The 12,828-nt window shown below is 45.3% G+C and overlaps 1 protein-coding gene across 1 annotated transcript; it reads right to left on the reverse strand.

Annotated features, from left to right (window-relative positions):
- Positions 1-5,566: 5,566 nt before the first annotated feature.
- Positions 5,567-12,766, reverse strand: LOC140077867 (kelch-like protein 9). The gene is made up of 4 exons (XM_072125431.1): positions 10,104-12,766; positions 9,158-9,410; positions 7,283-7,443; positions 5,567-6,662 (listed from the first exon to the last, which is right to left on the reverse strand). Exons 1-4 carry the CDS (start codon positions 11,145-11,147, stop codon positions 6,282-6,284), a joined length of 1,839 nt encoding a protein of 612 aa, XP_071981532.1. The 5' UTR covers positions 11,148-12,766; the 3' UTR covers positions 5,567-6,281.
- Positions 12,767-12,828: the final 62 nt, after the last annotated feature.

The raw sequence follows: 12,828 nt of genomic DNA on the forward strand, positions 1-12,828 counted from the left end.
AATACTGCCCCCTATGTACAGGAATATAACTACTATAATACTGCCTCCTATGTACAGGAATATAACTACTTTAATACTGCCCCCTATGTACAAGAATATAACTACTATAATACTGCCCCCTATGTACAGTGATATAACTGCTATAATACTGCCCCCTATGTACAAGAATATAACTACTATAATACTGCCCCCTATGTACAAGAATATAGCTACTATAATACTGCCCCCTATGTACAGGAATATAACTACTATTATACTGCCCCCTATGTACAGGAATATAACTACTATAATACTGCCCCCTATGTACAAGAATATAGCTACTATAATACTGCCCCCTATGTACAGGAATATAACTACTATTATACTGCCCCCTATGTACAGGAATATAACTACTTTAATACTGCCTCCTATGTACAGGAATATAACTACTATAATACTGCCCCCTATGTACAGGAATATAACTACTATAATACTGCCCCCTATATACAGGAATATAACTACTATAATACTGCCCCCTATGTACAGGAATATAACTACTATAATACTGCCCCTATGTACAAGAATATAACTACTATAATACTGCCTCCTATGTACAGGAATATAACTACTATAATACTGCCCCCTATGTACAGGAATATAACTACTATAATACTGCCCCCTGTGTACAGGAATATAACTACTATAATACTGCCCCCTATGTACAGGAATATAACTACTATAATACTGCCCCCTATGTACAGGAATATAACTACTATAATACTGCCCCCTATGTACAGGAATATAACTACTATAATACTGCCCCCTATGTACAGGAATATAACTACTATAATACTGCCCCTATGTACAAGAATATAACTACTATAATAGTGCCCCCTATGTACAGGAATATAACTACTATAATACTGCCCCTTATGTACAGGAATATAACTACTATAATACTGCCCCTATGTACAAGAATATAACTACTATAATACTGCCCCCTATGTACAAGAATATAACTACTATAATACTGCCCCCTATGTACAGGAATATAACTACTATAATACTGCCCCCTGTGTACAAGAATATAACTACTATAATACTGCCCCTATGTATAGGAATATAACTACTATAATACTGCCTCCTATGTACAAGAATATAACTACTATAATACTGCCCCCTATGTACAAGAATATAACTACTATAATACTGCCCCCTATGTACAAGAATATAACTACTATAATACTGCCCCCTATGTACAGGAATATAACTACTATAATACTGCCCCCTATGTACAAGAATATAACTACTATAATACTGCCCCCTATGTACAAGAATATAACTACTATAATACTGCCCCCTATGTACAGGAATATAACTACTATAATACTGCCCCCTATGTACAATAATATAACTACTATAATACTGCCCCCTATGTACAGGAATATAACTACTATAATACTGCCCCCTATGTACAGGAATATAACTACTATAATACTTCCCCCTATGTACAGGAATATAACTACTATAATACTGTCCTCTATGTACAGGAATATAACTACTATAATACTGCCCCCTATGTACAGGAATATAGCTACTATAATACTGACCCCTATGTACAGGAATATAACTACTATAATACTGCCCCCTATGTACAGGAATATAACTACTATAATACTGCCCCCTATGTACAGGAATATAACTACTATAATACTGCCCCCTATGTACAGGAATATAACTACTATAATACTGTCCCCTGTGTACAGGAATATAACTACTATAATACTGCCCCCTATGTACAGGAATATAACTACTATAATACTGCCCCCTATGTACAGGAATATAACTACTATAATACTGCCTCCTATGTACAAGATTATAACTACTATAATCCTCCCCCCTATGTACAGGAATATAACTACTATAATACTGCCCCCTATGTACAGGAATATAACTACTATAATACTGCCTCCTATGTACAAGATTATAACTACTATAATACTGCCCCCTATGTACAGGAATATAACTACTATAATACTGCCCCCTATGTACAGGAATATAACTACTATAATACTGCCCCCTATGTACAGGAATATAACTACTATAATACTGCCCCCTATGTACAGGAATATAACTACTATAATACTGTCCCCTGTGTACAGGAATATAACTACTATAATACTGCCCCCTATGTACAGGAATATAACTACTATAATACTGCCCCCTGTGTACAGGAATATAACTACTATAATACTGACCCCTATGTACAGGAATATAACTACTATAATACTGCCTCCTATGTAGGAACACATACAGAATCAATGTGCTGATTAGTTTGACAAAAGGGCGTGGCCTTGTGACAAAAAAGGTCCATGCGCCAAAAATACTGCTGACCCAATAGAATTTTGTCCTCACTTTCTGGAGTAAAGTAAGCCCTTTTCATAAATTTGCCCCAATAAATCACGCAGGTCCTTGAGGATGAGGAGCATCAGGGCAGTTATTAAAGTGATGACACACAGGGAGGTGATACCAGAACACCAGCCCATCAGATACAGGTCTATGGTTCTGGCCCTTTTCTCATATAGAACTTCCCCTGAGAATACAGATCAATAACTATTCCCCCAGGTGGCCATGGTGGGTCATGAAGCTGGTCATGGGGCGGGTCATGGGGCGGATCATGGGGCGGGTCATGGGCCGGGTCATTGGGGTTGGTCATGGGGTTATTCATGGAGCTGGTCATGTAGCAGGTCATGGAGCGGGTCATGGGGCGGGTCATGGGGCGGGTCATTGGGGTTGGTCATGGGGTTATTCATGGAGCTGGTCATGTAGCAGGTCATGGGGCGCGTCATGGAGCGGGTCATGGAGCGGGTCATGGAGCGGGTCATGGTGCGGGTCATTTGCTATAGCTCACACCAGGATTCTACAAAAAGCTACAGCATAATTCTACACCAAGCAGAACCTGACGCACAGTTCCTCCGGGTGCACGGAGCCTCTTAGTATATCGGGCTCATAGAATACCGGCAGGGGGAGTATTATGAATGATGCACAAATTCATGATACCCCACACATAGTATATTTAGCACCACTAGGGGGAGCTCCAGCCATCATAGAATACAGATAAGCTCCCTCTAGTGGTGACTACATGTATCCACAATCCATTACATCAGAACATTCTATGACATCAACAGCAGAGGATCTAAGACATTCCAGAAGCTTTGCCTGTATCTCCCGCAGCGAGGAGCGGACATTCCCGGTTCTTGTTCTCCTAATTCTGGAGCTATGCAGTTTTCGGTGGTCCCCGCTTTCCTTGCACTTTTCTGTGTTTTTCTGGAGACATCAAAATCAAAGGATGTGAAATCTGTGGAATCGATTGCTTCAGTGCAGACAATCACTAAAGGGTTAAACAAGCACCACATGGTGCGACCCAGAACACACCGGATCACCAGCGAGACCACCAAGCCCACCCCTATCTGCAGCCGACCTTGTCACAGGATGAGGATATACCACGGGAAAGGGGTTCTGTGGCGCCTTCTCGCCGTACTGCGGATCCAGCCAAGGGTTAACGCAAAGAAGATGGAGGCGGTCAGCAAAGAGGCGGGAGACGGCGTCAACCAAGACCTACCAAGAGGAGATACAGCGTATCCAAGCACCAACCGCTAGATAACTCATTAAAGTTACCAATCTTCTAAATGATCGTGGGGTCATGTGTCATGTCATGTGCGGTGTCCTGAGGTGTATCACACATGATAGGATTAGATACACAGATCAGCAGACAATATCACACAGGATAGGATTAGATACACAGCTCAGCAGACTGTATCACACAGGAGAGGATTAGATACACAGCTCAGCAGACAGTATCACACAGGATAGGATTAGATACACAGCTCAGCAGACAGTATCACACAGGATAGGATTAGATACACAGCTCAGCAGACAGTATCACACAGGATAGGATTAGATACACAGCTCAGCAGTCAGTATCATACAGGGTAGGATTAGATACACAGCTCAGCAGGCAGTATCACACAGGATGGGATTAGATACACAGCTCAGCAGACAGTATCACACAGGATAGGATTAGATACACTGCTCAGCAGACAGTATCACACAGGATAGGATTAGATACACAGCTCAGCAGACTGTATCACACAGGAGAGGATTAGATACACAGCTCAGCAGACAGTATCACACAGGATAGGATTAGATACACCACCCAGCATACAGTATCACACAGGATAGGATTAGATACACCACCCAGCATACAGTATCACACAGGAAAGGATTAGATACACAGCTCAGCAGACAGTATCACACAGGATAGGATTAGATACACAGCTCAGCAGACAGTATCACACCGGACAGGATTGGATACACAGCTCAGCAGACAGTATCACACAGGATAGGATTAGATAAACAGCTCAGCAGACAGTATCACACATAATAGGATTAGATACATAGCCCAACAGGATCACACTCAGCAGACAGTATCACACATTATAGGGATTAGATACACAGCTCAGCAGACTGTACCACACACAATGGGATTAGATACACAGCTCAGCAGACAGTATCACACAGGATAGGATTAGATACACTGCTCAGCAGGTAGTATAACACATGGTAGGATTAGACACACAGCCCAATAGACAGTATAACACATGATGGGATTAGATACACAGCTCAGCAGACAGTATCACACAGGAAAGGATTAGATACACAGCTCAGCAGACAGTATCACACAGGATAGGATTAGATACACAGCTCAGCAGACAGTATCACACAGGAAAGGATTAGATACACAGCTCAGCAGACAGTATCACACAGGATAGGATTAGATACACAGCTCAGCAGACTGTATCACACATGATAGGATTAGATACACAGACAGCAGACAGTATCACACAGGATAGGATTAGATACACAGCTCAGAAGACTGTATCACACATGATAGGATTAGATACACAGATCAGCAGACATGTGTGTGTAGAAATATGTATATTTTTTTTAAGGAGAAGTGCGTCCCCATTGAGAAGTCGCTATGGGGTGCAGCGTCTCCTGGTTACACAGGAGTTCAGGGATAGAATGACCTGCGCTGTGTCTATGGTTTCCCACATAAAGGCCTAGGTGTGTTGTTATGAGCTGCCCTGCCATAGCAACCAATCACATTGAAACTGTTATTTTCCCAGTGCAGGTTACAAAATGAAAACTACAATCTTATTGGTTGCTATTGGAAACCTAATCTATGAGGCCTACCAAGGCCTGAGTACTACAGGAAATTGAATATTCAAACTTTATTACTGGGTACAGTGTAATATCAAATACTCACCTCTATGTAAAGTCATGCGCAGGCCCTCACCTGCCATGCACCATCCTCATGTCACACCCCATGCCCTCCTCTGTACCCCCACCACCATATCACTGACAAATAAAGTAATACCGCCATCTAGTGCTCATTGTTAATATGTGGAAAGCACAAGCAGACAATGTTGGTGGCCGCCGTTTCTCTATAGAATTGTTTTTTGTTTGGACAAATCACCACGAGCACCAGGGGCAGCTTGGTAGTAGCGATAGTAGTAGGCAACAGACTGATATATGATCATCGGGTTTATTATAGGAAGATATACAGCATAATAATGTATAATAGAAGCGCCCTGCACCTTCTATTAAGGGTGCGGCCAATGTATATACATATGTGATCAGTCCGAGCCCCACCCCTGGACATGTAGGAAATACAAAATCCACATATGGGTGCAGCCTAAGGGGGCGTTCACACGTTCCGCTAGTGTCACGTTCATAACGTAACGTTAGCGGAACGTGGTGTTTTGAACGCTTTTTTGCCCCATTTTAAAGAAGTCCGCCAAAAAACTGATGCGTTTTTTGAAAACTAATCCGTTTTTGACCAGTTTGAATTAAGATAATTGGTCAAACCTGTCAAAAACAGATGCGTGTTCAAAAACGAGCCAAAAACTAATTCAAAACGCCACGTGTGCCATCACCCTAATTGGTTCTCCAGCAATTAGAATTGAATCGATGGCTCCTCTGAAAGGATCGGGGTCATTATTATGGGTCGCAGATCCCGCACTGATCCAAGTCTTGCTCCAGTTGAGTATTTTGAAGTTTTAAGTGGCGCCTCTTATTCCAGACCCCGTCTATATGACCTGGAATGAAGCAGCCAGGGGGTCAGCCATGTCCTAATCCTCAACAACTTGTCAAATATGAACTTGCCCACCCCTTTAAACACTGGAATAACCTATAGGAAGCGGCTGCCCCTGTGGGTGTAATGGACCCATTTGCGCCCCCTACAATTCCCGCTCGTGTTTCCCAGTAATGAACAGGTTAAGCGTTGACCGCTTCTTGCTCGGGAGGCTTGGACTTTCCTCCTCCTTCTCCTGTTTCTCTATCATCCCAAATGGTAATCGGATGGCGCATGAGGCGTGGTCCACCAGTGCACGAGGCAGGGACCCCGTCTTCTTCCAGGCTTTGGATTTGGGGTCATAGATGAAGACGCCATCTTCTTTATTCATACGTCTTAGGGAGCCCCCTCCTGTGATATAAAGCTTGGATTGGAGGGTGGCCATACTGAACTGACAGCAGTCGAAGGCGGAGAGTGTGAGGGCGCTCCATTGGTCGCTGGCCGGACAGTAATACTCCGTCTCATTCACGTGGATCCACTCTTTCGCCTAAACAAAAGCCCCAAGAAATAAACTAGAGTTGTGGTAAAACTGATTGAAGCCTGGAAGCCTCTCATCACTTCAGGCTGCGTTCACACTTAACATCAATCAACGATCAAGAAAAACTTTTTCAAATCAGCCGAAAGCATGGTAATAGGGTGCGTTCAAACGTTGCGTTCTGTTTACATTTACATTGTGTTTTTAAACGCATTACAACAGCTGAGAAGAGGGGATTTACTTTAATTACATCACTGTTAACGCTTGCATTAACAAAACATGTGTAAATGCATTGTTAACACATGCTTAAACAGCGCGTTTAAATCAAGTTTTGTAAATGCAAGTGTTTACAGTAATGTAAATCACCTCTCCTCGACTGTTGTAATGCGTTTAAAAACGCAATGTAAACGCGAAGAAATGTGTGTGTGAATGCGGCCTCAGCCTTGAAGAAACTACTATCCTCTGCGCAAATATAGTATTTCTATGCACACTTCAGATGCAGCATGTGAACATGGCTTAATTATTGACATTTAAAAAATCCCCCCCCCCCCCCAAAAAAAAAACAAAACAAACCCCAAAACCCATGTAATCAAAAAATCCATAAATAATAAAACCTGATTTTCATAACTCACCGCATTCAATGTGCGCCCTCCAACACAGAAAATCTTATCGCCAATGGCGGCCATTCCGTGGTCGCATCGGGGAAAGGTCATGGCACGATTTACCACCCAGCGCCTCAGTCTGGGCAAATAGCTGTAAACTTCATTAAGAGTCTTACTAGTAGAATAGCCGCCTGCAGGCAAATACATAATAACACAATAAGACTCTATGGCAGGAGCCCCATGTTTAAGTGTTTGAAGGGAATTTGGCTAGTCAGTGTTAGGAACTTGTCCCTGGAGAGATGTGTAATCATACCTCACACTGCTGTGCTCTGTGCTCTCTGCAGCCAGTGTTATGTATTGTCCCTGGAGAGATGTGTAATCATACCTCACACTGCTGTGCTCTGTGCTCTGTGCAGCCAGTGTTATGTATTGTCCCTGGAGAGATGTGTAATCATACCTCACACTGCTGTGCTCTCTGCAGCCAGTGTTATGTATTGTCCCTGGAGAGATGTGTAATCAGACCTCACACTGCTGTGCTCTGTGCTCTGTGCAGCCAGTGTTATGTATTGTCCCTGGAGAGATGTGTAATCATACCTCACACTGCTGTGCTCTGTGCTCTCTGCAGCCAGTGTTATGTACTGTCTCAAGAGAGATGTGTAATCAGACCTCACACTGCTGTGCTCTGTGCTCTTAGCTACCAGTGTTATGTATTATCCCTGGAGAGACGTTTAATCAGACCTCACACTGCTGTGCTCTGTGCTCTCTGCAGTCAGTGTTATGTATTGTCCCTGGAGAGATATGTAATTATACCTCACACTGCTGTGCTCTGTGCTCTCTGCAGCCAGTGTCATGTACTGTCCCTGGAGAGATGTGTAATCAGACCTCACACTGCTGTGCTCTGTGCTCTCTGCAGCCAGTGTTATGTATTGTCCCTGGAGAGATGTGTAATCAGACCTCACACTGCTGTGCTCTGTGCTCTCTGCAGCCAGTGTTATGTATTGTCCCTGGAGAGATGTGTAATCAGACCTCACACTGTTGTGCTCTGTGCTCTCTGCAGCCAGTGTTATGTATTGTCCCTGGAGAGATGTGTAATCAGACCTCACACTGCTGTGCTCTGTGCTCTCTGCAGCCAGCGTTATGTACTGTGTCTGGAGAGATGTGTAATCATACCTCACACTGCTGTGCTCTGTGCTCTCTGCAGCCAGTGTTATGTATTGTCCCTGGAGAGATGTGTAATCATTCCTCACACTGCTGTGCTCTGTGCTCTCTGCAGCCAGCGTTATGTACTGTGTCTGGAGAGATGTGTAATCATACCTCACACTGCTGTGCTCTGTGCTCTCTGCAGCCAGTGTCATGTATCCTCCCTGGAGAGATGTGTAATCATTCCTCACACTGCTGTGCTCTGTGCTCTCTGCAGCTAGTGTTATGTATTGTCCCTGGGGAGATGTGTAATCAGACCTCACACTGCTGTGCTCTGTGCTCTCTGCGGCCAGTGTTATGTATCGTCCCTGGAGAGATGTGTAATGATACTTTTGTGTATGTTAGTAGCAGCTGTACTGTGATGTATGGGTCTATATTCCAGAATTGTAACTTCTATAAATGCACTAGGGGTGTGTCCTAACACTGCTGTGCTTCACACTCTGTATAATAAAATGCTTCACTAGTGCTACTACTGCAGTCGCTCAGCATAGGGGAGATGCTTTGTGTATTATTATTAGTAACAGCAGGACTGTGAAATTTGGATTTATATTCCAGGATTGTAGCATCTCCGAGTGCACTGGGGGTGTGTCCTCACACTGCTGTTCTCTTGGATCCCTGCATTGGGCTGTACAATAGCCTCTTCTCTCTGCAGTTTAATGCAGAGAGCTAAGAGCACAGCAGTGTTAGGTTTAGTCTCATATTTACCAGATATGTACATGATGCCCTTATGAGTTGTGCCAGCGTGATCGGCCACAGCGATGGGGAAGGGGGCGGTGTATTCCCACTTGTTTTCGGCGGGGTGGTACTCCTCCACGCTCTGGGTGAGATGGCCGAGCAGGGAGCCTCCGCCCACAGCGATGATACGTTCCCCAATCACTTCGGTGTGGAAACGCGTTCTTCTCTCCAACATCCCGGCAACTTGTAGCCATGAGCCGGAGCGCGGGTCAAAGCGGTGAACCTGCAGGGTGAAGTCACATGATCAATGATGTGCCACGCGGGGTGGGGGTACGCTGCCATCCCTTGCTTACACATCTGGATGTCATGGCCCCGCCCCTGCTTAGTGGTCACAACAATCAACTACCACATCTGAAGTCTGATACAATGTATCAGTGTGAACTATCCTCTAGGAGTCATCTCCTGTCCTGATACGTATCTCTACTTCCTGTCATCTGCTTTGTACATCTGAGGGTTTGGTACATTTGTGTCCTGTGGACATTCCCTGCGAGTTAATCATTTCCCTCTTCTCCCCGTAGTTTGTTGCAATGTATCAGTCTGGGTTGGCTAACAATTGCAACAAACCCTCAGCTATGAGACATGAGATGTTACGAGTCTTTATTCATGTGAAGCAAGCAGAGATCTTAACAATGGGGAGACACAAAGTATATCTTATAGTATGATGATTGAGTGGCCTCATCCCTATCCTGTGTATAAGGTTAAGTGTCAGATTGTTAGGGGCCTTCAGTGATTGGGGAAATGGGGGGCACCCATTTAGGGAATATGGGTCATGGGGGTCTGAACACTGACAGAACCAAACAATCCATCCTGTGTATAGAGGATAAGTGGACATCCCCTTTAAAAGGCCAAGTAGTTAGTGAAAGTCTCTACAGTGCCCGGAGCTCGTGACCCCCCATAAACCCAATAACAGCGTCACCTCGTTTGATGGATGTTTTCCAGACGGGTCAAATTTAGTTTGTCCTCCGATGACGTAGAGGAAGTCATTGATGACGGCCACGCAGTGATTGTACACGGGGGAGCACATCTCTCCGAGCTCAGACCACGAGCTGCCATCATCGCCTTGTACCCAGATACTACCCAAGACCTGGTTATCAGTGGTCCTGCCCCCCAGAACCAGGAGCTTGTCACAACTGGACCTCATGGTGGCGCCTTCGCAGTGCAGGGTGGGCTGAGCGTACACCTGGGAGTGGTACTTCAGCGCCTCCTGGAGGTATCTAAAGCAGCGGGAGTCAGTCATCATGACCGGGGTCTCCTTGACGTATCTCTGGAGGTCTTCTAGAGAGATCAGCGGGAAGCGGACCCTCTTGAGAACATCTGCAGCTGCCGTCAGTCTTGATGGGTCATGCTGCAGCCACGACACCGCCATGCGGAACAGGTCCAGCTCGCTGCAGCCCTGCGGTTCCTCCAGAAGTTTACACAAGGTCTCTCTATCTACCAGGTTGAGGTCTCCAGGATGACCAGGGACAGAGTGATGGATGAGTCCGGTGGCCTTCTCAGCCAGCTCCTCCGGCCCGCGCCTCTTGGTGATCTTCAGGACGTCCATGCATGTGTCCCGGTTCAGTCCGTCTTCTAAAAAGCGGAGGCAGAGTTTCACCGCTTCCCGGACGAGCAGAACCTCTGCCGCCTTTAAGGTGTCTTCAACATTGTCCCAAGACAGCTGCAGCCTGCTGGAGTAGATGAAGTCCAGGAGGTTCTGGAGGCCTCTGGCGCTGACATCCCTCAATCTGATGGAGCCTCCGACTTTCGGATCAGCAAACAGCAGCTGACAGTAGGAACTGGCTGAGGCCAGGATAATCTTATGGGCCGGGAACAGCGCCCCCTCAGCCTCCAGAGTGACATCGCAGAGGTCCTGCTGCGAGCGCAACAGTCGCATCCTCTCCAGTAGTTTCTCTGGGTAGTTGTCGGATGTGAAGGTGCTGTTGACGGATCCGTTCTGCATTTTGGCCGATGGATGAGACATACGCGGCCGTCTCCTGAGGATCTGCTCCAGGTCGCTGCAGTCACATTGTGTACTTGGCGTTGTCAGCTACAGCACTCCCATCACCCAGCGCCTGGCAATGTCCCATACCTGTCCCTTCAAACAATAACACAAGTGACCCCGGGGGCCCCGAGCGCCGCGCCTGATTGGCTGAGCCCGGTCAGGTAGAACTAGAGCAGGTCCGGGCTTGTGCACCTTAGAAACCAGAGACGGCAGGAATGTAAAAGGTCAACAGTAGTAACGGAGGCGAAATAGAACTAACGCAGCGCAGGAGACCGGACACACCGCACTCACATGTGTAGCCCCAATCATGAAAGGAAGGCCAGGGCTGCAGTAATGACTGACACAGAGCAGACACAGAAGAGCAGATTTATATTGCCAGTCATGATCTGAGGAAAGCTGGGTGGCCCTGGTGATGGGCGTAGTTGGAGGCGATTATTGTAGGAAAAGGGAAGGGGATACCTGAACTCTTTAAAAGCCACCATTTAGCCAAGAGCAGAATAGAATACCTCCTGCTCAGGAGTTTGGAAAAGCTGGGTGGCAAATGCTATTAAAATTGAAGGTAACCTTATGCAATAATCACTAGAGCTCCTCCTAGTGGTGGCTGTATATACAGTATGTAGTAATCTCCTGAGCTCCCCCTAGTGGTGGCTGTATATACAGTATGTAGTAATCTCCTGAGCTCCTCCTAGTGGTGGCTATATATACAGTATGTAGTAATCTACTGAGCTCCTCCTAGTGGTGGCTGTATATACAGTATGCAGTAATCTCCTGAGCTCCTCCTAGTGGTGGCTGTATATACAGGATGTAGTAATCTCGTGAGCTCCTCCTAGTGGTGGCTGTATATACAGTATATAGTAATCTCCTGAGCTCCTCCTAGTGGTGGCTGTATATACAGTATGTAGCAATCTCCTGAGCTCCTCCTAGTGGTGGCTGTATATACAGTATGTAGTAATATGCTGAGCTCCTCCTAGTGGTGGCTGTATATACAGTATATAGTAATCTCCTGAGCTCCTCCTAGTGGTGGTGTATATACAGTATGTAGTAATCTCCTGAGCTCCTCCTAGCGGTGGCTGTATATACAGTATGTAGTAATCTCCTGAGCTCCCCCTAGTGGTGGCTGTATATACAGGATGTAGTAATCTCCTGAGCTCCTCCTAGTGGTGGCTGTATATACAGTATGTAGTAATCCCCTGAGCTCCTCCTAGTGGTGGCTGTATATACAGTATGTAGTAATATCCTGAGCTCCTCCTAGTGTTGGCTGTATATACAGTATGTAGTAATCTCCTGAACTCCTCCTAGTGGTGGCTGTATATACAGTATGTAGTAATCTCCTGAGCTCCCTCTAGTGGTGGCTGTATGTACAGTATGCAGTAATCTCCTGAGCTCCTCCTAGTGGTGGCTGTATATACACTATGTAGTAATCTCCTGAGCTCCTCCTAGTGGTGGCTGTATATACAGTATGTAGTAATCTCCTGAGCTCCCCCTAGTGGTGGTGTATATACAGTATGTAGTAATATGCTGAGCTCCTCCTAGTGGTGGCTGTATATACAGTACGTAGTAATCTCCTAGTGGTGACTGCAATCATAGAAAATGTTATAAAGTAATCTGCTGCAGATGATTTACTTTGTATCAGAACAATATAGCTAAAATATAAAAAGAA

Source organism: Engystomops pustulosus, chromosome 9, assembly GCF_040894005.1.
Source record: "Engystomops pustulosus chromosome 9, aEngPut4.maternal, whole genome shotgun sequence".
Classification (NCBI taxonomy): domain Eukaryota; kingdom Metazoa; phylum Chordata; class Amphibia; order Anura; family Leptodactylidae; genus Engystomops; species Engystomops pustulosus.